Source organism: Lepidothrix coronata, unplaced genomic scaffold (genome assembly GCF_001604755.1).
Source record: "Lepidothrix coronata isolate B3197 unplaced genomic scaffold, Lepidothrix_coronata-1.0 Scaffold334, whole genome shotgun sequence".
Classification (NCBI taxonomy): domain Eukaryota; kingdom Metazoa; phylum Chordata; class Aves; order Passeriformes; family Pipridae; genus Lepidothrix; species Lepidothrix coronata.
This window is the reverse complement of record NW_016690514.1, coordinates 330,949-358,351: the sequence shown is the minus strand read 5'-3', so window position 1 is coordinate 358,351 and position 27,403 is coordinate 330,949. Positions and strand designations below refer to the sequence as shown.

The 27,403-nt window shown below is 37.2% G+C and overlaps 1 protein-coding gene across 2 annotated transcripts in view; it reads right to left on the bottom strand.

The window, feature by feature from the left end:
* FAM134B (family with sequence similarity 134 member B) overlaps nt 1-27,403 on the bottom strand; it is a 65,919-nt gene continuing 38,516 nt past the window's right edge. Inside the window, exons 1-7 of one of the 2 annotated variants that reach the window (XM_017838358.1) lie at nt 23,705-23,916; nt 13,837-13,963; nt 11,647-11,731; nt 10,325-10,462; nt 8,495-8,559; nt 7,218-7,344; nt 1-4,236 (exon numbers count right to left, since the gene is read on the bottom strand). In XM_017838358.1, coding sequence (XP_017693847.1) covers nt 3,725-4,236; nt 7,218-7,344; nt 8,495-8,559; nt 10,325-10,462; nt 11,647-11,731; nt 13,837-13,963; nt 23,705-23,739 — 1,089 coding nt within the window. In that variant the 5' untranslated portion in view covers nt 23,740-23,916 and the 3' untranslated portion in view covers nt 1-3,724. Of the gene's footprint in view, nt 4,237-7,217; nt 7,345-8,494; nt 8,560-10,324; nt 10,463-11,646; nt 11,732-13,836; nt 13,964-23,704; nt 23,917-27,403 lie in introns of those variants that run through there. The other variant, XM_017838357.1, reaches the window with a different exon arrangement.

The following is a 27,403-nucleotide window of genomic DNA, read 5'->3' as shown; positions in this document are numbered from 1 at the left end:
AAAGATAAAAACTAACACATATTTATTAAATGCTTTTACAAACGATCAATATAACAGTTCCATGTTTACAAAACAGTGATTGGGCAGGTAAAGTGCTGCAGAATACTTAAATAAAGACATTTTGTAATTCTCCAGTTTCTGGTTGCCCGGGTGGGGCTTACTCACAGACTGACACTGCTTGTGTGCTGAGAATACATGTGAAGACCACAGGGACTTTGTTCAGAAGGCTGGGACAGCCTGGAAAATGCCCAGAACGAACACAGAACAAGTAGAACGAGTATGTCTTCAGATCCTATCACTTTGGGTTGAAATAATTTACTCTCCTTTGCATAGAATAGTATTTTTTTTCCTGAACAAATGGAAGAATGGTCAGCAGGTGTGTGGTGCCTACCCATGGAAACCCCATGTGCTAAAAACAGGTGCTTTTGCACTGGATTTGACACGCCCATGGCCATCGATTAGATGGCGATCCCTCCGCCTGTCTCTCACATGTACTGACACAAGGGGAAATTTTCCAAGTATGAAGGACTGCACCACATCCCAGAGATGCTGCCCTGACACACGTCATTTTCTCCCAGTCAGGATGCATGAAGAAGCCACTGCAAGGCAAGGGAGTGTGAGCACTTCACTGCCAGGTAAGAGTAGACCACGTAACACAAGCAGTACCGATCCCACGGCAACATCACATGCTGTGTTACCGCAGGGCACTTGCTCACACTATGCCCTCCACGCTGCCTGTAGGCCTTTTGACTGGAAATCGCATGCAAGCAGGCTTTCCCTGGAAAAACTGAGTATTTCAAAGTTATTTACTACCTCATACTCACTTGCCTGTCTTTCTGCCTGTGTATTCAGTTTGGAAGATGAGAAGGTGATGACAGTGCTAGGTAGGAAAGATGCTGTGAACCATTGTGAGAGGAATTTTTTAAGGAACTGCTATTTTGTGGTTGCTGCTAGAATACAGCAAAATGAAGGTTTCTCAAGGGATTTCCAACTGAAGGCAGTGTAGAAGGTATCCATAAAGGAGAGAAACGTTTTCTTTGTGTTTTGCTGTCAAACTGCTGGCAGTGGAATGTATCGTATCCGAGCAAAGTGTTTCTTACATGCATTTTTCTGGGAGGGAAGAGATCATTTCCTGCAGAAAATGAGGCATCTTTTCACTACCTGAGGAAGAATATTAGATGTTACAGAATTACCTCCTTCCCATTACACAACATTTAGGGGCTTGAATGTAATCAACTACCATGAAAGTAGAAAAATACAATTCTAAAGACACTCAAATAAGCAACTATGTCCCTAAATTTAATGATTTTCTTTTCAAGTTTTGCTTTCTTTTTTCTTTCTGGGAAAAAGTGAGACTTGTATCGGAGAAAAATCAATCTATTTACCTGTCTTGAAACCAGAAAATGGGTAATTTACAAAAAGTCCGAGAATATCCTCCAACTGCTTTTCCTCCTGATCTAATCTACTATTCTAGAAGAGTGCCCCTGTGTTACGTACTTTTATAACCACAAGTATTCTTCATAAAACAACAATAAAGTGCACACTGTTATAAAGCCACCATTGACAGCCAGTTAGTCTGTCCCGTCAATCCGCTCCAGAAAAGCCCGTGAAAGACTGCTCCTTCCCTCATACCTCTCTGTCCCACAGCCTGTTTCCCCTCCTGGCACCAGTGCTCCTGGATAAAGAAGCACACAGTTGTTCAGGTGTCCTACAAAGTTCCATCAGCAACTCGGATTTGTACTCCTCTGTCCTAAACATGCAGCAACGAAATGATGCTTTTGAGTCATCCAAGAAATTTAAATGGTCTTTAAATTCACTAAATTTTCCAGCAAAAGCTTCTTTTAATTTTGGCTGGGTTTTTTTTGGTTTTTTTGTTTGTTTGCTTTGATTTTTTTCAAATGAGAAGGACAGGCTGGGGAAAGCTAAAAAGGAAACTTAGCAACCAATGCTGTGGAACTGATGTGGGCCATGGTTATTAATGATTTCCATAAACTCAGATGTTAAGATAATGCAATGTTAACCCAGATGTTAAGATACTGTAGTTTTGAAAGCTGCATCTTGTAGGATCTATATCCAGCATCCACTTATTTCATAATGTATTTGTTAATGAAGGCACAGGCTTACCTTTTTACTGGTAAAGGACAGCAGACACGGTCAATATGCATTACTGACAGAAAAGCACAAGCAACAATAAAGCTAGTGTCAAAAACTCTCAGCATCTTTCTTTTCACTAAACTCTTTTTGGCCTTCTGCCTATTTTTTCATCTCAAAAGGAAAAAAAAATACAAAATGAAGTTAACTTTAACCACAGGTTTACCTACACACATATGTTAGTGGAAGATTTTTTATCGTTTGTTGCTGTACTTTTTGAGGGTCCTAGATGACAGTATTCACCTCTTCAAATGCCAGCAAATGGAAATTTACTTAAGTAGTAGTAGCAGCTGACATGGTCCCTCAACATCGCTAATGGTTTACATCACATTAAAAAAACTAGCTTTACTTCTTCCTATTTCTTGGATTACTATTGCTTGGTATTGCAACTCAGTTTTGTTACAGGTGAACAAAAAAGCTCTAAAAAAATAAGTTATCTGCTTAAGATCCCATGCCACTTACTCAGCATGGGTGGACTTTAAACCAGCAAACGATTTAAACAAATTCTTTTTTGTTTTAAATTACATGCCAAGAAGAAGATTCTGAGTGTCTTCTCTAGCAAATGACCTTACCAAATACTTTTAAGTACCTTAAAATATTCAGCTTGCAACACAACTTTTGTTGCAAGTGGCAGCAGCTATCCTGTGAAAAAAAAACCAAATCAAAACCTACAGAATCTTGAATTAAGGAAGTGGCATCTAAAAAAGCTTTTATGCTTTTTTTAACCTTTAACCTTTACTCCGAACAATAACTACCCTCACCTGCTCCCATAAAGGTTGTTCAGTTTACACAATATTAACTTTTAAATATAAAAATTCATTGGCTGACTTCACATGGGCAATACTGCCATGGACCAGACTCCATCAAGGAACACAGCAGGTGGTCAGTCAAATAACATGCCACTTTACAACTCTACAAGCCTATAACAGCAAAAAACTTGGAAATGCATCACCACATCCAAAATAATTCAAAGGTTTTAAGTATGAAATCAAGTTTTCTTTTATAGTGTTGCATACATATTTAAACTAGAGTTGTGCTGGTTAATGTGTTTCATATACAGTAGATGCACTACACATAATCCTAACTGCAGGGATCCATACTTTTTGGTATGATTGAAGGAGGTGAGATGTACTTAATCTCATTGCAGTCCTCTGATAACTTGCCCTTGCTATTTGAGTCATTAGTTGTATTACAGGATTGGCAAACGAGTAAATAAATTGCTGATATTGAAAATTTGGCTCAGGACCCCAAAATAAATGGTTGTCAAAAAGATAGAAGAAATCTCTCCCCAACTCTTTTGAACAACTGACCTCCAACACTCATCTGTAACCAAACAGTGGACAGATAATTCATTTCCATGCTATTACATTGAGGTATAACTACCAGAAACATTACACTATCAGTATCATCTGATATTTATCCAGTTAATTCACTCTGCATAAGGGAAATTATAACAACACATCTAAAGGGATAGTTAAAGCTTGCAGCTCAGAATTTTCCTCTTTTTTTTTTTTTTTTGCATTTGATGATTTTTTGTGTGTGTTTTATGTTTAATTTCTTCTATGTTACCAGGTTAATGACTTCCAAGCAGATTTGAAAGAAAGCCTGAAGACTTTTTCTTTTCCTGGGATTCAGCTTCTTGGCCTTGTGAAAGTCCCAATTCTTTCTCAATCTGCTCTAGCTCAGACTGGTCAAGCAGTTCAAAATCATCAGCCTCCTCTGTGTCTGTCTCCTCACTCAAACTGGGTGCTGCATGTGAGGGAGCTTGCAGTGTGGACTGCAACTGCTCTTTGATGGCAGCAGACACCGCGGCTGTGATGACATCACCAGCAATTCCACTCATTAAATTAAAGGTTTGGTCACTGGTCAAAGGCAAGGACAACCCTGCAGTGGGTGGTCTCTCTTTACTCTGTCTGGAAGCGTGATCCACCTTGAAATCTGTTTGCTCTTTTCTTCGTTTTGGATGGATGGGCATTCCGATGCTTGAGTCATCATCATCATTTGTTCCGGCACCATTTTCTAAAGAAGGGAATTCTAAAAGATCTCTAGCGAAAGCTTCTTCATGATCACTAGGTCGGTCAAAATCTATTACAGGGTTAACAGAAGGAAATACAGTGTTAGCACTCACAAAAGGTTTCCCAAAAAAACAGCCACATGTAAAAATGCAGTTAGTAAGTGTTCCTTTGAATACATTTACTAATCTATAATCTAGTAGTTTTCACAAGCAAAGGAGCTTTGTGTGACATCTACAATAAAATAGTTTTGAGGTTGAAAAAATAGTACCACAAATCACCTGATATCAACCTAACTCTTTGAACAAAATACCTTTTTAAAGTGGTATCTAGCTATGAAACAACCCATGGAAATCTTTAGCACAGCTATTTCTAAATATACCAACCACATCAATCCTAAAATTTATAATGCAACAACAGACCCCTAACTATTTTTGCTTCACAATAAATTACAAATATGTAATTTATGTATGGATGTGTTACAAGCTTTTAATATTCACTAGAATAATAAAAAACAATGTTTATGTGTTTAAATGAAGATACAATATAAAACCAATGTAAGACAATTTCTAACTTTTTCCTTTCTTGGCCAATACTTGTATTAAATAGGAAACAGAAAATGGAAACTCTATAGATGATCAGGATTGTTTCAGGTTTTCAAGAGAATAAAAAGCAGAATGTAAACAAATAAAACATTAAATTTTAATGGCTGCATTAATGACAAATATTTATTATTAGAAATGTGTAAAACATACTGTGGAGTACATGGCCTGTGGAAGAGGCCTAAATGAGTACAAGGGAATACTTTGATCTAGTATTTGTATAAGAAGGTAAAAAATAATCAATTAGAACTTACTTTCTATGAAAACAAGGAATAGGAAGTTGTTGTAGGACCATTTACAAGGGCTAAGGAAATAAATCCTAAAAGTGTCTCATACGCTATTTTCTCCATTTTCTTTGGGAAAGACAGGTTGGAAAGGTGAGTAGGAAGGGTTGTGCTGTAGGCGGAGTGGTGGCTCAAATGCACAGAGCTCTGGAAGGAGATGAGCCAGTCCTCAGATGCAACCCATTTGGTCTTGTACTTTTGTGTATGTCCCATTTGCTGAAATATTCCATACAGGAGGAGAGTGGATGCTGTTTATTTTTCACTTAGCAAGGCCTCGAACACAGTTTCCCACATGATCCTTAAAGCCAAACTGGTGAGCGAATGGGGTAAGGGAACTGTAAGGTGGTGGAAAACTGTCCAGACTGACAGGGTCAAAGGCTGTGATCAGCACTGTAAGGTGCAACTGGAGGCTGGTTATCAGTGTCTGTCAAAGGTCCTGAAACAAACACTGTTCAATGTTTTTATTAATGACTTGGATGACAGGACGGAGTGTACTCTCCGCAAGTTCACAGCCAGAAAGCAACTGCTGTGGAGCAGGTGTATTTGATATTCTGGAGGTCAGGGTGCCTTCAGAGGGACCTCAACAGGAGGAACAGGCTGAAAAGGAAGATCATGACATTCAGCAAAAGCAAATGTGAAGTCCTGCATCTGGGATGGAATAACCTGTGCAGCAGTACAGGCTGGGGGCAACGAGACACAAAGCAGCTTTCTAGAAAAAGACCTGTGGACAGCAAGTATGTCCTTGCAGCAAGGAATGCAACTACATACTGAGCTATAGTAGCAAAAATGAAGGCAGAAAGTCAATGGAAGGGATTTCCCCCCTCTATTCAGCAACTGAGAGTACACATTGATGTACTTTGTCCAGTTTTGACCTCTCCTGTCCAAGATAGACAGTGATAGACAGGACTGAGTCCCCTGAAGGGCCATCATGATTATTTAGGGGGTTGGAGAACAGGATGTATGAGTAGATGCTGAAAGAATGGGCCTTGTTTGGCCCTAAGAGTAGGTGGCAGAGGAGAAATCAGATAGTTTAACTACTGAATGGGAACGTATAGAGAAGATGGGCTTGAATCTTCTAGAAAGTGCACAGTGAAAGGATAAGAGTAAATTGATACAATCTGGAACATGGGAAATTTTGACTCACTATAAAAAATTTTTCATTGTGAGGGTGAGCAAATATTGAAAAAGGCAGTCCAGGGAGGTGCTGAATCTCTACCACTGAAGATGCTCAAATTTCAAATGGTCACAGCCCTGAGAAACTTCATAACGCTCTGAATAGAAGCTTTGAACCTGCTTTGAATAGGAGTTTAGATAAGATGAATAACAATTGCTCTTTACAACTTATGATTCTGTGATCGTACAATGCTGTCTATTTACAACTTGAAATATTAAGAAAATAATTTAAATTACTAATTTGGCATGTATAATGCCACTAAGTAGTATCACTCTTCTTGTCATTTACAGTGACCTTTTTCTAGGAGAAATGCAAGGTAGGCAGAGGACCAGACCCACAGATAAGAGTGGTATTAAGATAATTAAGATAATAAGAGATGTGTATGTAACAACCAAACTACTGTTGTCTGTAATCTTTATTCAGGCAAAGTGCTAACTAATAGCTTGGACTGTAAAAAGTAAAAACTTTGATCTGGTCAAGATCAAGACAAGTGCTTGAGAATCTTTTCCTAGTCTTAGTCTTCAAATCTAATTGAGGCTCATTGCTGGCTCTCTTCATTTGCATTCTAGTAATAACATCTAATCATACTTTCCTTAATTGGCTGTTTAACAAGTCAAAGTATTCATTTTTTTCTTCCTTAGCTTTTATTTGTTTAGCTTAGCCACAAAAGCATTGGCACTAACTTAAAAGGTTTACTTGCTTAAAAGGTTTGGTAGAAGAGAGTGGTAAATCTGGCAGCTATTGAGTGTGTTGGTCTTACCCAGCACTACTGGTTTATTTAGACACTTGTTGATGTACCTTATTATTTTAAAGATGAGGACAGTTCTTAAAAAAAATGTATCCAAAACTATACAAAACACTAACATTAATCTTAAATTCATTTCAGGGTGGAAAGTAACAACTCAAAAAACCTCTGTCCTCAAATTCTCTAATAATTTTCAGGTAACTTGCATGACTGAAATTCATTGATAAGACAGATGAAGCTATTACATACCATCAGATGTGTCTGTCTGTGGAGAATACCCCTCGGATAAGTTAAAGGTCCCATTATCGGTCCAAGATACTTCCGATACATCTGTGTCAGACACTGACATCTCTTTGGCAACGACTGCAGGACTAACCTACGTGGAAAAAAGTTCCATACGTGGTATTCTTATGTGCAAAAAGTTCACACTATAGGAAGCCAACGCTTAAGATAATGAAAAAAATCCCTCTTGTATGTCATAGCAATATGAATCACTTCCTATTTAAGCTTTATTTGTAGAAAAATGAAAATAATAGTATACAGTGCCTAGAAGTGAAGCATCCCTCTTTGTAATCACTGAAAGCTGTATTATACTAAAGAAGCATAAAAAATTCCAGTTATTCATTCTGACAGTAATATCCTACTGTAAGAAAAGCAGAATGAGCCTGCAAGTACAAAATATGCATAAATGTAAAGAAACAAGTAAACTTGGATCAAAAAAACCAGCCCATTATCTGTAAGACCATAAAAAATTAGTTAAATAAAAAAATATTATCCTTTGCTAATTTATCCAACAATATTCAATTATGTCAGCTACAGACATATCCCATGGGATTTTTTGTTTCCAGAATACAAAACCACCTTCAGAGTGATCACTGTCAAAGTCAAGCTTTATACACTACTCATCAAATACTGCATAATAATTTCCATTAAGATGAATTTTTTATATGAATCAGTGTTCTGATTATAATAGAAAAACCTTTGCCATACAGTTATTTGGAGTACTAAGAGAAAAATGAGATATTTGAGTGTTCCAATACATATCTAGAATTATATTTATAGATAATATACGTATTTACACTAGCACTGAAAATTAACAAACAAGTGATTACAAAAGTATCTGACAAATTATGTAGGGTTTCTATGAATGTTTCCCTTTTACAGTTTAATTTGATAAACATTAACTGCAATTTCACTGTTTCAAATAAAAATAACCACCTTTGCTATTAAATATTAAAATATTTCAATCATTCTACAGCCAATACAAAATAAACACATTCTTAGCTCAGTAGGCCATATTAAACCATTACCTTGAAGGCCAGAAGTCATAAATGCAGTAAGTCAGTTAGCATAAGCCTAAAGGTGGAGACTATGAATCACTTCTAAAACATACTGCTTAGTTCAGGAACACAGCCTTCTGGGCAGGTTAAAGTCTTCCACAGAAGAACAGAGACAGTAATCTAGATAGTCTCCCATTATCTATATTGATCTTAAAAGCAAGACAGGGATGACTGAAAAAAAGTCACCTTAGGACACAGAGCTGATATGTCTAATTCACTGTCATCTTCTGTGGGTTTTGTTTTTGCTGTTTCTGAAAGAAAAAAAATATATTTTTTATCCTACTCATGACAATGGATTTCCAGGTTCAGTGTGTGTTCTCTGTCACACAGCTTGTGTAGCACAATAACCTTCCACCTGCTGACGCAGTGCATCCTTAACGTAATATGCTACTCAGGTGAGGGAAACAAGGCTGACTCAGAGACTGGATGCTTATCAAAAGACATTGTGCAGCAGCCAAAGCAGGAGAGATAACGTTGCTCTGAAACGCATTCCAACAAATTTCTTTACCTGCATTGTACTTCCTTCAGGAGTGTCTGTTGCTCACCATTATGTTACCTGTCCTGGCAATAAATGTCTATCTTTTAAACTCCACTGCTGGTACAATGGACAGGTTAACATATTGCTAGAACAGGCTGTGTAGTTATCCCACCACATTACTTCTACATGAGAACATGCAATTTTCTGGATAATTGCATGTAATCTTCATCCACTAAACCCTTCTTTGCGCCCAGCTACCCTGCATTCACAGTCATATGCAAGGAACCCTCTGAAGTCTGGGAGAGTGTTGGTCTTTGCAGATGAGCAGAGACACAAATCTCACCTCCTCTGTCTGGGAATCTTTTAAACGAAACACACAGTCAGAGTATTCTTGGTTGCTTCTTTCTGCAACTTGCTTTTTCCTCTCTTGTGCCAGCACAAGGGCTTGTGAACCTATGTGGTGAACCCAAGTGGCAAAGCAAGGTAAGGGACCCTGACTGGATTAAATTAAACTGCAGGGCAAGATGCAGGAAAGAACGCATCTAACCTCAATCATTTTCCCAGTGCTGGCTTATGGAATTCATGAAACAAGTCTAAACTCTTCCTCTGCCAGTTTCACTTAAAAAACCTGAACAATGTAAAATAATACATGAAGGAAAATTTTCAATGCATTATTCCTTATTTCTGGCAACTACTGCATTACACATAAGAGAAGGGGAGAAGACAGACGGTGGTTCTCATTGGGTCTAGGAACAGCACATTGCATGGTTAATGGTTACAAGAAATGCATGTTTTAGAAGCAGATGTTAACTAACTAAAAAGGGTAGGCTACCTGCAAGTAATGGACTACATTACAAAGGTTTAATTATCAAATATGCACAAAAACCCAAACATAATACTGTTGATATATATATTTTTCGTGAAATAGCTTTATTGCTTAAAATCTGAAAGTTTCTAATGTTAGGAAAATTTCAGGTGAGATAGCTGAAATTTTGTTTTAAATTGATTTCTCCCCTTTCCACCTAAAAATTTTTATTAACTTGTAGCTACTATTCTATGGCAGTTCTTAAACGCTTTTTGAGTATTTGGGGAAGAAAACAAATTCTTCCTGCTGTGGGGAGAGAAACCAAGGAGGATTAAGATACCGGAACAGAGTTTTGTCTCTTATTGAAAATTCTGTTATGCACTTATTTTGAGACCCTTAAGTTAGTCTCACTCCTGGGTAAGTTTGCCTTATCTAAACAGCTACAAGCATTGCATGCTTACAGCAAGTTTTTTCAGAAAACTTACAAGCAGTACATCTAATAAAGTATGAAGAGCTTGCTTTGCTTCTTTCCATGAAATAGTAATTTTTGTTATCATACCCAGACGTCTGACATACACTGTCACCCCTTATAAAGCTAATAACAGTACCAAGGTTAAAAGCAAGAAATATCTTTACGACTGGCTTCTCAGGACAAACCAAACTGTCTGCAAGGTGAATAAAATTTTCTCTGTATACAGAAATACATTATTTGGGACTATAATTAATTACTCACCAAATCTCTCTTTTTTCTTCTGGTTGATATATTCCACTATTCCAAAATCTAGTTTCATCAGAACAGCCTTAATTTTGCTGTACACTTTCTGTCCAAATTCATTGCACTTAAGGAAGGGACACAAAAAGGCACACAATACTGTGACAAAAATGAAGACAGAGAAAAATTGCATTGAAATATTGCTGTATAAGAAGTTAATAAAGCTTAAACAATGCCTCTGCATACAATAACTACTAATTTTACATAATACAATTAGTTTACATAAAAATGCGCTGTGAAATGCCCATATCAGACAAACTGTTAATGTCAAATTCAGTTTCCAACAGCCATTCTTACTCATCACAGAAAATACCATTGCATTCCCATCAATTGACATCTTTTTTATTTTCAGTAAGGTACAATTTATGATCATTATATCATTTATCATCATCTTGACTTAGCCTGATTTTGTTATCTTGACCTGAAAAAAACATGATTATGCAACATTGTGCCAGAATCAATATGCCGAAAAAAATAGTAATCTGACTTCCTTGTGACAAAATATTGTTAAAAGTTTCTTACTTATATCTAATCTAAATTGACCATCTTTCAGTTTAAACCTCTTGTCCTACTGCAACAGGCCATGCTAAAATGTTTGTCCCCATCTTTCTTATATGCCCCCTCTAAGAACTGAAAGGCCACAAAAAGGTCTCCCTGTAGTCTTCTCCAGGCTGAACAACCCCAACTCTCTCAGCCTGTCTTCACAGGAGAGTGCTCCAGCCCTCTGATTATCTTGGTGGCCTCCTTGGACTTGATCCAACATGTTCATGTCTTTCTTGTCCTGGGGAACCCAGAACTGGATGCAGTACTCCAGGCAGAGCCTCACCAGAGCACAGTAGAGTAGAGTGGAGTAGATCTCCTCCCTTGACCTGCTGGCCACGCGGCTTTTGATGCAGTTCAGGATACAATTGGCTTTCTGGGCTGTAAGTGCACATTGCTGGGTCATGTCCAGCCTCTCAACCACCAGCACCCCCAAGTCCTTCTCAGCAGGGCTGCTCTCAATCCCTTAATCCCCCAGCCTGCATTGATACTGGAGGCTGCCCTGGACCCAAGTGCAGCACCTCACACTTGGTCTTGCTGAACCTCATGAGGCTCCCATAGGCCCAGTTCTCAAGCCTGTCCAGGTCCCTCTGGACAGCATCCTGTCCCACAGAGATTGGTGTTTTCTGGAAACTTGTACGTGTGTGTAAATAGATATAAATAAATAAATACTTCCTATATAGAGATTAAATAATGAAGAAACCACATACACAAATCATGACTGAAAAAGAGACTATACTTACACAAGACATAGGAGAGGACAACTCCAGGAATGTAACTTCCCAAGACAGTGAAAAATGTACATATGCTGCAGACTAGTAGGCAAAACTGGTAAAAACATTAAAATTGACCATTAACACTTTCACTATTTAACTGTTTAGGTAATTTTGTTAAAAAGAAAAATGTTGCATGCTAAATCATAACTAGAATTCAGTGCAAAGTCGAAGATTTTAATTTTAAACTGGGAAATACTTTTAACGCTTCTGGTAAAAAGAAGCATCAAACATTCCATTTTGGCTAATTAGGATGCATCCCCTCTTCTATTATAAAAACATGCTATTTTTATTCATTTACTGTAAAGGTTTAACAAGCTCACGGTTATTGCTAAAATCATCAGAAATTACTTCACCCTCATTAGAAAAAGAAAGACTGAACAGTTTATATGCAGGAAAAACAACTCACTAATTGCAATATTACAATACATACTTACTGCATGCTTACAAAAGCAAAACATCCTTCCTATAGCTACAGTTCTCTCCCCTGTTGTGTTACTTCGTGAAACTGTTTTCTCTCATATGCTGGCAAGCATTCTCTTGATGCCTGTTGGCTACTCTAGCATCCCTGTTAATGACAAGACTGAGCTGAATTTTCAATATAAAATTCAAGATTTGGTCTTTGTGGCGACTGAGACATACAGTGCATCTTTCACAACTGCACAATGCTGAGTACAGAATTGATCTGTCGGAAGTTTACAGATAGAATCTATTTGCTTTAGGAGCTAAACTGCAATAAAATGGCTATTTCGGAAAAATTTTGCACACAGCATCACTGCCTAATTTGCTTCTAATTATAGCAGTAAAATAATGACACGACTTAGAGAATGAGGTCAGGAAAAAGAAGGGAAAACATGCTGTCAAAATTAGCTTTTCTAAACCCATATTAGATATACCTTAACATACAGTTACTGTTACCACATGACAGAATTATGGGATTGTGTATACTGATACTGCATTTCCTTCCTTCATTATATACATAATTCTTTTAAGTACATTTATTGTCCAAAGTATATTTATTTATATACTATTCATATACTTTTAAGCATATTTATTTATTGTTCAAACATATAACTCCTCTTTGTATAATTTATTCATTTTTTAAAGATATTTCATCCTGTTGCTCATCTGTATTTTCAGTCTAAACTGCTAATATTTGAGCGTGGTACTACATACATTCTGTTTGCTAATTCTGAATGGCGTATTTTCAGGTCCTGGGGACCTCACTGCCACTGTCCAAGCTTGCTCGGCCCCGGCAGATGAACCTCAGGATTAAAGGGTGGGCTCAGTTCAGCGCACGCTGTGTCTCACCTAAAAAATCCACTGCGCAGGCTCGAAGGGTTAATGACCTTTCCCAAATCTTCGCTCGCGAAGACTGGCCATTATTATTATTATTTTCAGGAAGATTTTGCGGTAAAACTAACCCAGATTAAAAGAGGAGAAAAAGCCTCCTAATCTCCTTTTAACTTGTATTTAGCAATACAAATATAAAAATGAAATCTACTATTGCCATAATATACTTCTACATTATTTATATTATTCTTTGGGGAAAAAAAATCTGCTTCACTTTTGACTAGAACTAAGTAATGATGTTCTTCCAAGTTGGAAGGAAAAAACCTTATTCTTGCTTGCCTCTTCATGAACTGGGTTCTCCAGCTCAGTCTTTCCAGTAAAAAAAAAAGGAAAACCACCAACTATAAGTGTATAGAAGAAAAGTTATCACAATAAAATATGAGGAACTCTCTTCTTACATTAAATACTTGTGCAGCTATTCCTGAAGACTACAGTTATTTGAGGGGAAAAAAAGAGTTTATATTCAGGTATATGCCTATATGACTTTTTTTCTTTTCAAAGTTTTTATTAAATTGTTATGTTTTAAATTTCCTTTAAAAAGTCCATGGACTAACTGGTGAAGTTCCAACAGCTGCACGGGAAGGGACTGTATTGCTATAAACTTTACTGTGAACAGCTTTTCTCACTGACTCCCTACCCATGTTCTCCACAGCACAAAAATTTAGCAGAAACTCATGACTTAATGTATCAGAATGTGCATTTTATTTTTCAATTTTTCTGCTTGCTGGCTTGTTTGTTTTTTTTTAAATTTATCTCACCTTTTTATTAAACCATATAGAACTGTTAATCTCACTTGGGAGTGCTTACCTTGCCAGGGTTTTGTTCCTTAAAGTGGGACATTTCTTGAAGAAATACAAATAAATTCATCAGTGTTTCTGAAATGCACTGATTTATTCTGGGTCTGTAGTCTTGCCTGGAATCGATGACTTTCCAGCTGAGTAAAACAAACAAAAATACCCAACTTTGTTTACAGCTCATATGAAAGTTGAAACTAGTTGAAAACACCATGTTGTAAAGCCATAGCCTCTGGCAATCCAATGGCTGTTGCTATGCTAGAGACACCTGTGCTTGTTTAAACATATTTTATATAAGGCTAATTTGACCTTTTTAAGCTAAAAAAATAATCTGTTCAGCAGTAGCAATTCTGAGTCTCCATACAAGCAATTACCAAAGAAATGACTGCTTATTCACCATGGCCATACAAAGACACTGAGTTCAAGGGGTTGTCATCTAAATTAAGCAAATGAACCCCAAACTTGTTTTTTAATATTATTTTTTCTTTAAAAAATATACCACAGTATTTTCATTGCCAAAGGATGGCCATACATATTAACACATTTAATTTCATGCATATAATCCTTCTGCTTTTTCTTTTCTATTTTTTGTCTTGCTCTGCAAACTATCATGATGAAATTGTTATCCAACCTAGAAAAAAAATTGCTCTTGAAGTCTTGATTCAGTTCCTTACTGAATTTTAATTTTTCTATTTTATTGAAAGGACTTTCTAAAGCTTATCTTTTGATGTTCAGTACCTTCAATAAAATAACACTCCCCCCTCCCCAAAAACTACTGAAGAATTTGCTGAAACCCATTTGAAAGCATATGTATCTACCATATTTGGGGCTGAAAAGTTTAGACAATACCCAGTTTAAATGGTCACATTGTATACCTTTGTGGAGTAGACAAAACAACTACAACAAAGATGTTTATGAAACAACAAATGGAAAGAAAAACACAGACTGTCCAGTCAGTGTCAAATCAAACTGGTACAAAGTACGGATGAACCACTGTGCAAACACTGAGAATCTGAAGTAAATTCTACACCAGCTGTCTTTTGCATAATATACTGCTGAATACACACAGCTTCAATTCCAGTGAATGCAAGTCAGCCATGAACTACCCCAGCTATTTTATGGGATACATAACCCATTACATGTCCTGTGCATCACTGCCTTAAAAGTAAACATTCTGTGATGGGTGGATTGAATTACAACATAAATCAAAATCTAAATTATGGAAAAAACAGCTATACAATTGTTGGTGCAGCAATAACACCACACTCACAGACTGTCAGATCAAACTGCCAACTCCTATCAGATACACAATCTCCGCAGCCGTATTTTTGTAAAAAATCAGAACAATTTCAGTCAAAAATGCCTAGTTACACACCCACGGAGCCCCTTCCCCTTTCTCATGGCTGTATTCGGTTCGCCACCAGGTGGTGACACAGCAGCGCCAGGACCAGCGCAAGGATCTTCATCACATGGGACAGGAGCAGTGCAGGGGGGTCACAGCATCAATGCCCAGGGCACCGTGACCTACAGAAAAACTGCTATTTCAAACACGGGGTAAAACTCATTGAAGTCCAAAACTCAAATCAGTGTCTAACTCCTGACTTTATTTTAGTATTTATTGCGCTGCAGTGGTGTGCTTTCTTCTTACATTACAAAACATTCAGGGTGAAAGAATTTTTCCCCATTTTGAGAATCAACAATGAACTATTTAAAATAGTGTACCTCAAATGCATAGGGTGACATCCCCATGTCTTGGACTAGGTGACTTTTGCAATTTCCCAGCCATGCATTGCACTGCATGCAAGTATTTACCCCTGACATAGGATGTAAATAAAACCATAAAGGAACTCATGGAGATCACTGCAGGAACCCAGCTAGAGGGATCAGCACAGTTACACAGAACTTTATATCTGCGTCCCATCCACAACAGAGATTTCAATTTCCATCATCTCTGACACTTAGTTGCTTGAGAAAAGTAGCATACAAGGGTTTTGTCTTACAGGAACTGCAATTTTTATTATAGGATAGGCTATTCCCCTTAAAGAAGCACTGCTTCCAGCTTTTGTAAACCATTCTGCACCATTAATCAGTATTTCAAGAGTTGCCTGTTTATTCCAGTGTTGAAAACCTATTATGACAGTATTCTGAATTACAAAATCCTTTTACAGATTTTTACTCCTACCCTTTATTTAAAATGGTTGACAATCGAAGTTAAGCTTAGGGGAAGCACAGAGCAAAACCAGATAGGCCTGATGCCTACTATCAAATCAGAGCTTTGAAATATTTAGGACATTTGTAGATAGCCATTTTACTAATTTTAAGTTAATAGCAAAAACAGAGGGGGGGAAGATGAAAGCATAAACTACAATAATAATGCAAACTATCTTCATATATGCTAACCACTAATATAAAGACAATATAGATTAGAGAGGAGAAGGTGTAATAAGGTACAGTGGGATAACTAGTAACAATTCAAAATAAAAACAGAAATTATGCAGAAAAATGGCACATTTGTACAGAAAGTATTCTGGAGATGCTTTGCTTGGTTGTTAGCAATGCTTTCTTTAGCCAAGGTGTTGAAAGTATAAGCTGAAATTCAGATTAAATTTAAACTAAAAACCTCCATGTTTTGGTTCTGTAGTCCACATGTAGTGCATTGACAAGAAGACAAGTAAGAAGAGTGGATGGTACCGGTGAAGTTTGCTTAAAAATACTGCAAACCCTCAACTGAGCTCCACAAAAGAATACTTGGCATTTTTTTGTAAGCCACAAGAAATCATAAGACATCTTTGTCAGTTCTACTATAGCCACAGTTTTCTAATTTGCAAGGAACACCAGGGACTATTCTGAAGCCTTATTCTGTTCTTACACAATTAGTGGTGTAAGAAAGTCAGCTTGCTGATCTTCAATGTGACAATCAGATGCATGTGCTACCTCTTCTTGTTCACATCTCTCAACAACTACCAGCCCTGGTGACATCTTTCCCAGAGCCCACTTGAACTGCAGTGCTACCCGGAGACCAAAGGGTTCGAACAAGGGGAAAGCAAAAGAGATCTTTGTGAAGGGGGAGTGAGAAAGAAAGGAGGACCGTCATATAACTGTCTGTACAACATACAGTGGTGTGTATGCAAAGATAGAGAGGTTATGTCATGCCCCTGTATATTAGTGGAGTTAACTTACAGTACCCTAATAAATGACTTAAATGTGAACCCTATATTTCCTGCTGAAACAGCTTTTGGTACTCCTGTCCAGGTGCTCCTTTTGGGATATAAGCAGCCAGCTGTCCCTGAACACCTTAAAGGCTTTTGTGCACAACTTAGAAAGAAGGAAGTTTTACGTCCCATCACTTATCCTGAGTTTCATATGAAGTGCTACACTTCCATTCTAAAACTACTGTCAGTAAGACTGAGGGTGTTCAGAAAGAAAATAAATTACTCATATCTTTCTGATGCCTATGGCCTGATTTCTACAACTGAGCAAATACATACACTGTTGCCTGGTAGTTGCAAAAAAGCCTACCCAAAACACACTCCTGCCCAGACGCTTCCACCAATCACAGTCACAAACTCTGGCCAGAACAGTCAGTGGTGTTACATTCTCTAAAAATGACTGATGGTGTCATGCTCTCATTTTGTATCTGGACATCTGTTCAAGCAAAGCCCCATCACATTTCTCTCAGAAAGGTCAGCAGATCTCATGTTACTGCTTTAAAGATCTTTTCGTGATGTGCTGGATTTTTTTTTATTATGTGTATACAGTTTTATATGTATCTCCCGTAGATATGCTACTCAGAACTGCAGCAGTGACAGAGTACACCGTGATGCGCTGGAGCTGAAGGACTGCACCTACATAAACACAGAGTTAGTAATTATAGAGCTTTGAAACCCTCTTGATTTCCCAACTGTAACCACACATGCCTGAAGCCGGTACAGACTGTAATTTTAAGGGTAACTTAGAACGTATTAGTCAAGGCGGAAGAGCTGAAAATTACATTCCCAAAGATATATAAATCTAGTAATAGGTAATATGGCTATTTTGTAGCTTTTTAAAAAGGGTATCTAGAACTTACAGAATGGTGTATCTTAAGGGAACTGGATACCTAAGGACAAACAGGCAACCAGGAGTTCAGTATGAAATTTAACCAAATGAAATCCAAAGTATAAGCTGTTAGCAAAACCCAATCAAGCAGGTTTACCTTTTCAGAGCTTCAACAGATCTCTGCTATGAGGAAAGAAATCACCTCACTGCAGAGGGAAGTGATCATAATGATGCAGTTATCCTCTCCAAAACATAAAATAGTGTAAAAAGCATATTTTACAATTAAGTGTATTAAAGTGCAAATAGCAAACTGTCTAAAATCTACTATTGAACTGTGTAGTAGAAAACAATGCACTATTGATTAGCCTTATTGAAACACAATGTAACAAATTGGTGGATGTTATGTGCACTATGTGGAAAGACAGAATGGCCAGCACCACTGAACTCACAGCATAGCATCTTAATGACATACGTGGCTAATTTTAAAGGTGATTATGGAGAACCGTGCTCTATCCTGTGCCACTTTTGGATCCTATGCAATCGTTAAATATACTAAAATAATTATATTTGTGTCATGTGGCTATGACCTAGTCAACAAGACCTGCAATTTAAATGAATCACTGGGGCACCATGTAAAATCCTGCTTGCTTCAAAGACTTCCACAAAAGGATGCTGTGTCACTGAAAGAAAAAGCAATACAGGAAACATCTACAAATACAACTGTTCTCAGACTTCAGGAAGAACCTTCATCTACAACCTTCTTGCTACAAACTCTACCAAGCTTTTCTAAAAGAAATCTCTCCAGCTTGTACATATCCATACGCACTTTATTTCCCATTGCTAATCTGTAGGTGCTGTACAGGTTTAGGCTCAGCAATGTGTAGTACTATGGCAAACATCCTTTAACTGATCACAATTGACCATCCCTTCAGTGTTGAGGCTTGGACACACTTGGAATCTCTAAGATATACACACAGATCTTGTTTTTAAATTAAAGCCGGAGAATGTAGTATCAACGTCAAAGAGCAGCTAACAATATTTCCCAGTTAAGAAATTTCTTTTAATTATAATATCTCCTGTAGTTCAAATACATTGTTTGTAACATCTAAAGTAATTGTTAATACTGTGCAACATTGCTTCTCAAGCTTTTTAAAGTATTTTCTCCTGACCTTATTATCTAACACTTCAGTTTTGTGCTTTTTATTAACAGTGAGTCAGTCCAATTCACTGTTACTGGTTTTTTTCAGGGGAAGATGTGGAATAAAAAGCTGAAAGAAAGATGTTATTTCACAGCTTTCAGTAACATGCACGTCCTTTGTATATCCTGACCAAGAAGATTTTTTCTGTAATATTACTGTACAAGAAATATGTTTAAATCATCAGCATTTGATAAGGCTGGATGTGCCTTTTTCAACAGACTGCACAGCAGACCAGTCAGGATACTTGACTTTTAACAAAACATAATATAAGCAACCTTTCATCCCTGACTCTATACACTTCCTGCACGGTGTGTTGAACTAAAGTCATAATGATATTTTCTTCTCTTCAACTGACATGGGAACATTTTACCACTGGTGTGCTGCTAGACAATCAGCAATCCTATCAATGAAGGTGGTTCTACTGCTTATATTACCAGTCAAGAACAAAGTTTTCTGAAAATGAAAGCAATCCTGTTCTTATAAAAATCCACCGAAGTGTTCTGCAAAGAGATAGGGGAACTCATCTTTTCCAACAGATTGCTTAAAAAACCAAAAAAAAATAGAAAATGACCCATTACTTCAAGGACTGTATTTTGTAGGGAATGTGTTCATCTCTTCTATTCAGGTATAACATCAGTCATCTTATAAGTCTTAATAAGGAGCTGCACTGTCTTTCTTTAGCTGACCAAACTCAAACAGGTTAATTTCAGCTTTTTTGAAGGCAATTCCAGTACACAAGTTCCTCACATAGCATGTTAAATATTGTCACCTTTTGCTGAATATCCTGCTAAACCAACCAAAATATACTCTAACTAAATCTGGGTAATTTTATTGTCCAGCTGCTCTAGAGAGACTCTCATAAGCAAATTGGTAGGCCAGCTCTCACGGGAAACTCTTCCTTTGAAGTACTCCTGTCCAGCTCCCCCGAGAACACCAGCTACTAGTGCAGTTTGAGGTCATTCAAAATGTGATCTGATAGTCAAGTGCTATTAGTCCAAACTCATGATTTAGTCAATTTTTAAAGCATCTCTTTGCATGAAAACTGAGTGTTTGACTGACATGTAAATACTATTATAGACTTGCTTTCTGTTTAGCAAAGACTACAGTGCTATTACTATGTGCTGTTGTCTTTTTACCAAGACAGGACAAGCACTGGGATCTTCTCGGTCAGCTTCTTGCTTGTAACAGAAACTGGTTACATAAAAAAAGACATTTTTATTGCATTATTTTTGTTCAGAAAAGTAAGGAAATGCCTTCCTAATCAACAGGAATATAGAGTTCCATTTGCAGAACTTTAAACACATCTGCTCAGCTGCTGGAAGCAATTCTTTGGCATTTATTTGTCTCCTGCAAAGACAACTCTGTTAACCATTTTTCACAAAATCAATTAATTTTCCTCCTTCACAGCCTCCTCATTCTTCAGCTGGGATACTCCAAGTTCAAGGCCTTTCAAAGTCAAGCAGCTAGGAAAGATGAGCTGAGCATTCTCTGAGTTGCAGGGCAGCTGCACAAAAAAGGAAAACTGGATTTTCAAGTGCCAAATAATACTTTTGACCTGCAAAAACATAAAACCGACTTTCTGTGTAACATCACAAGGTGGCTTTAACTCTTTCTGTGCAAAACCTCATTTTGACTCTTTACAAAGGGTTTTAATGTACTTTGTAGGAGTAGGTTATTCCTTACTCTGAGGAAATACTGTATTAATGAGAGTTCCTGGCATGAGCTAACAACTTGTTCCCTCCATTTATGCAGAGAATTCAATCACAAAAGAAAATAAAATACTTTAGTTTTATTAAATAATACTAGTAGAAGAAGCAAATATTATTCTATAATTACAATGTAACATGCTTTGAGTAAATAAATAACATGCAGATTTGACTTTAAACTGGATCTTCATTTTTCTAAGCCCAAGCAGATGCTGAGAAAGGTCATGCACTATAAAACTGTAGTTCAAAATCAACTGGTCCAAAAGAATGTAGCTTTCTCTCCCATTTTAATTCAAGTCATAAAAGGTTCTGGCCACCATCCTTTTCAATAATAGGCAGGTGAGGACGATTAGAACAACAGACATTGTTATGATGTTGGTATCTCTCTGAAGCACCTAAAGCCATGTGCTTCCACCACTTCAGGACTGATTATTCACAGTACCTTTTATACATTCTTGACCATCATTCCTCATGAGTTGTCAATTTTTTTAAAAAAATACACTATACCATCTTACACTAAAACTATAGGGGACCTGATGATAAAGAATTACTGGGGGGAAATACCTCCTTATGCTAAATTGTTTTCAATCCTTTACCTTCGGCCACGTATTTCCTCACTGCTCTTCATCTGTTACCACCCAGGATCATATGACAAAACAAAACAGAAGATATGAGTGGGTACCTAATCTTCACAATCCCTAGTTTTTTTACTAGCCTTACTAGGAAGTATTTGTGCCTCTGTTTCTTTGCTTATTGTTCACTGAAATTCACAGTATGACTAACAGACTATTGACCAATGCCACGTATTTAACTCTGACGTAACTATGTTCATGAAATACACTTGTGACACAACACTACATATTTTCTGAAGTAGGATATGAACTCAAGAGGAGAGAGCATATAAGAACTACTTGCATCTAAGAAGGAGCTACAAGTAGTGCAGTGTGCTGAAACCAATCTGGGAACAAAGCCCATTCTGCATCTTCTACAAAAATACCACTGCTGTCGTTTTTACAGTATATAAAGCCTCAGCTTTGATTCAGTGTGCCCTTAAAATTACCTCATGATCTGTACATTTACATTACTATTTCTTCTTTTGCAATTCTAAGATTAATTGCTCCAGTACAGTTCCTATAGTGTTCCAGTAGAGTTCCCATAGCTCCTCCTTCTATTCCCTCCTGTTTAACTTGGACCAAAATATTCTGACTTCCACTAAATCTCATTAGCACTTCTGTAGGAATGCCCTCTGGTTATATCCTATTTGTTATGACCAAGACAAAAAGGTAAATTAATTTCAGAAAAAAAATCGGAACCTTCTGATTAAACTTTTTTCTCAAACCTTTTTGCTCATTAGGAAAGACACAAAAGGATGAGGGAATAGGATCGGGGTCAATTAATTTAATGGTAGCTTCAAAAATTATAAATGGGCAGAGCAGGCCCTGTTATCATTCTTTTTCAGGTTACTGCTCTAGAAAAGTTCATAGTTTTTGTTTCAAAAACAAAACAAAAACCCCAACAACTCTGAAAGAAAAAGAGGTCTTAGAGTTCTGGGCCTAGTTTTACTTCTGTTTAACTGCCAAAGCTTGCTACAAGCCTTTATAGAGAAAGAATTGTGAACAAAATAAGTTAGATATTATTACAAAGCTGAAACCTCCTTTTTTAATGTGTCACGCATATTCCTGTTTCCTTTATTGAAAGACATACAACTGAACAAATTGGAGATGTTGCTAAACATTCTTTAAAGAACTGCAATTAACACTTTGATGATTACCAGTCATAAGTTCAGCATTTCCTTAAAAGAAAAGAAAAAATACTACCTGCTACTAGAGTTAATTTTAATCTATGTCATATATAGGGCACAACTTAGATATCCCTGCAAACGGAAATGCGTAGGTGACCCCACCCCTGCAGAGACACAGTTACACCCCTGGGGATCCATTCACCCACACTCACCCAGTTAGGTGGCTGTGCCTGAGTATGCTGCTCTACAACAGACAACCAGAGGTGTCTCCTGTATTTCATCTCACATTGACACACATTCTAGAAAAACATCCACATAAATGTTCATATTTAAATTTAACTAGAAAAAATGAAATCCAAAGCCATAATGAAATGCTCATTTTCGATCCTTATAATTCCTTAATTTTGCCTCTATATTCTGACGTTTTATTAACTAACTTCTATAAATTCTATTTTACATACATGACAAAAATATTTTTTTTGCAGTATCAAGCATTTCATTAACACCATTTTAGAGCTAACATTTTGATTAGCATCCAGACTATGGAAAAACCATGTGGACTTTGTCCTAGCCAAACATCAATAGCATCAACTTCTAAAATACATATTTTAAAATCTATTTAGCTAAATTTATTTAGTGCCTTTATTTCATAGGAATGTGCTGGATCATATTTGAGAAAACAGTATTTGTTAAATTGTTATCAAGTTTTAGATCCAACTACTTTTTTCTTGTCCTGACCATTGGTTTTATAAAGCTAAGTAAGTTAAAAGCTAAACTTCAGAAAGACAGGCAAAGGGACACAGTGCCCTATCTCACAGAAATGAGTTACAGTTCTGTCAGTAGCCTGGCTCCAACTAAACTATTTCTGTGCCTGACATTTTGAGGCTTATAAGTTGTCCCATGGTTGCGAAAAGTGACTAGGTAGGAACCACCCAGTATTTTCTTCCCTACAGCTTTAGTTTAACAAATACCTAAGAGCTATACAATTTAACCTCTATGCAGACATTAAGACTCTTATTTCTCTCCTAAGAAGCCTTATGTTAGCTTTAAAGGCAAAACCCTCAAGAAGCAGATGATCTGTTACAAGGCAGAGAAAACTGATCTCAGGCTGAGCACTCGGGAGTGCACACAGATTAATTACATGAAGCCTCAGTCCTTACTGCTCTGCACGAGAACATCACAAGCAATGTACAGTACCTGTCATCTTGTCCCAGATCCTCACTGTCTGGCATTTCAGATGTAAAAAGGAATTCTCTATTTCTTTCTACCAATCTAGATAATCCAGGCCACAATCTTCTATTCTGTTTTGTGTTTTAGGAGCCACCACCTGAGCACCTGTCCTGCTCTCTGCCAGGAAGAATGCTCCTTGCTCAGAGAGCAAATGTTTACAAGACATCCTAAGTGCCTGCTGGTCTTGAATGAAGTTTGAGCGGTCAGCTTTGATTGGCCACAGCTATAAATAAACAGGTCGTGACTCACCTCACACACTATGACAGGGTGTTTAGTAGCAAGCACAGCCAAAAGCCAAACAGTTTGTTTTCCTTCTGGTCATGTGAGGGAGAATCACCACCCAGTTAGTACATTTTATTTTTCTGCTTCCACTGGAAATCTTCCTTAGCATCTGCCATTTTTCTCAGTTGTAAATAAGCAGCACCAAAATGATAGGAAGTGTAATGACACAAACTTTTAATAAAGTGATAGGCCTAAAAATATGAGAACAAAGAGCTTACTCTTAAGTATAAAAAATACCTTTTTTCATCCCCACAAAGTGTCGGTCACAAGCTGTCAGATGCAGCAAAATTATTCTCTAATGACTAAATTCACAGATTAAAAAAATCCACAATTGGTAATTTTTTAAAATAAGGAATAGGAAGATAAGTTTTCAATAATTATTGATTGCATTGGTTTTAAATTCTGATTCCAAGCTCATCTGCCACAAGCAGTCTTAGCTATCATAGGGATACCAGCAAATTGTGCTGGAAGAGTCCTCAAAAATGAAAGTATGCTGACAGGATGAGGTTTTCTGCCAAAATACTTTGATTACTTCTGCAAACAACCTAAGGTGAACTGACATATGGATTTCCTCCTATGGCATTCTGCTGCATGCATGACAGGGATTCTGTCACTCCAGCTACACCAGCTACGTCTCTATTAATTTTCAACACCCCAGCAACCTTATCTGTGCTGGTGAAGCTTTGTCACACAGTCCAAGACTCCAAGGATCTCACATGTATGTTGTTCAGCACATTGCTCAGCACTGCTTCCTTCTTTCATTAAACAGGTTGACCTGTTGTTCTTAATATATTTTCAAATAAATATTACGTCCAGAGGTCTTCACATAGAAATCTTTATTTCTAGGGAGTATTCTAGCAAGATTTACACCTGCCTCTCCTTCATGAGACAGTAGGAATTGTCCTGGGGACGTCACATGTTAAAAGTAAATTTAAAAGAAACACACAAAGCTGGAAAAAAAAGGTATGCCATATATCTTTGATTTGGTAAGCTCTATTTGGTGCATTGTGAGTAATACATCATTTCTGGAAAGCTGCTTTCAAAACGATAAAGGATTCTATCTTTACTTCTTTCTTTTTTTTAATATAAATTTCTTCAAAAGTAAGATCAAGAAAAAGAATGAGAGCAAAGTCCTCTGTCTAAATTATGCAATGCAATATATATGTAAGTATTCATTCCTGGCCTACAACTGAAACTTTCCATGATCACCAATACCTTCATATTCCAATACAGTCCTCTTTTTCTTTTCTTTCTATAACTTATGATAGTTATAGCTGAAATAAGTAAGAGTTGAATTTTCTTCAAGTTTACCCTGAAACAACACAGCTGCTAAATTCAAAAATCTTAATTAATAAAACGATTTTGTATGACAAAATCATCTTCAGACCAAAGTTCTGAAGTCTTCCAATTGTGAAAAGAAGCAAAAGAAATAACTGAAATCTACAAACACATAAAAGAATCATTCAAAATTTAAATGTGGCATCAAAAATAAGAGCAAAAAAAATTAAACCCCTTGTGCAACTTGGGGTTGCTTTTGTTTAACATTCATTGCAGCATACTCTTACACAGCCACATATATTTACTATGTAAAATGCCTTTTACAAAATATTTCATTTTAATGCATTTGACGAACACACTCAGAAGCTGAAAAGCTTTCAGTATCGTGTCTGTCCCTGTATGTCAGTCTTGGAACTTATGAACTCCAAACTCTTCAAGTACAGCTCTGGACTGTTCATTTCTTTGTCACACTCTGTACACAGCAGAAAAATGGTTCTCTGTTTACTTTTACAATTCCTTAGAATTCTTCTCAGCCCTCACTGAGGTAAAGACCATAATATCACCTGATGTACTTATTTGTAAACAAAACCTGGAAAGATTAGTTCAAAACTGTCTACTAAATGAGTACCTATCTAAAATGTCAAGGACCTGTTAGCTTGGAAGTAGAGCATTTATAAAATACTTTCTAAAACTTCAGTACTCAAAGACTAATTTCTACTGGTATCACTGCTCATCACTTTTGTAAATCAGACTTCAGAACAGGATGAGAACCTAATTAGCAGAACTACAATCATACTGAAGTATTTTTCCCAGTAACACAAAGAAGACTATCTAAAAAATTAATCTCATTTTTTTTATCATTCTTAATACTTCTGCACCCAAGGGAATTAGAGCTTGTATTGGCCCATCTGGAGTTTTCCAGCAGATCGGGCTCCAGACTATTTCACAGCTGCACAAGACGGAATGACCTCTCCAAGACCACTTGGGTGGAACAGCAGGAGGTGAACAAACATACTGTACTGAATCAGGCCAAAGGGCTTCTGCCATCTCCTCCTGCGTCCAGAAGCACAGCCAAGGGACTAATGCATTGCTGCCTTCTACAGATAATCTTTCAGACTCCCAATTTGTGGAGTTTTGAACCAGCAGTGATGCCTGTTTTTTTAGCTCTGGGTGGATTTCTGTCCTGTGATAACACCGATAACATCTTGTGGCAAGGACATCTGCAGCTTAACTGCATACTATTTGGAAACAAAAAAAAAAACCAAAACAACCAAACCCCACACAATTTTGTTTGCTCCAATCTAGCCACTTCAACTGGTTTCTAAGAAGTCTTATACTGAAACAGGTAGATGACAGTTAACTCTCTGTAGCTAAAAATCAGTTTTAAACTTTTTCAATATGGAAAACTTAAAGTGACTAGAAATGACAGAACTGAGGAAGGAAAAGCTCTTTCCCTACCCATGTTATTTTTCAAGGACGTTCTTACTTCCTTGCTTAGCTGCACCTGAGCACTGCACTCTGAACTGCAGCAGACTTGGGTCAGTCCTCTCTGTCCCTTCTAAGTTCTTTGTTGCCACTTTTGAGGCCCCAAATCACATGACTAATCTGTGCTCCTCTCAGCAACCTCCTTGCCTGAGCTGCTATCTTCCAGGCTTGCTATGTCTCTCTCACTTCTCATATGCAGCATTTTCTGAAATTTTCCCTCCCCTTGACTCTGTTCATTCCTTAACAGAAAGAACAACCTCTTCCACCTTAATGCGAGTTCCTCTCCCCAGCCTTATTACTTCTGAAATTAACATGGAAGCCCCTGGCTTTATAATCAAGAGGAAGAAGATTCCATTGACAATGTCCTATTCTTGGTCAGTTCATTCAGCTTTAAAAGCCCTATTTCGCTCATCTGTTTCATACATGTAAGCTCTTGCATGGCCTCAAACATCCTGACTATTCTTTTGCAAACTCTTCCTATTTTTACTATAACCAATTCAAGGTGGAAAACCCCAGGAATGTACACAGTTACTCCCAGTGCGGGTATACTTTTACATATTATTTACACATTTTGACTCTTTTTGTGAGTTGTTCCTCAAGCTCTGTTGGCTGTTGTTACTT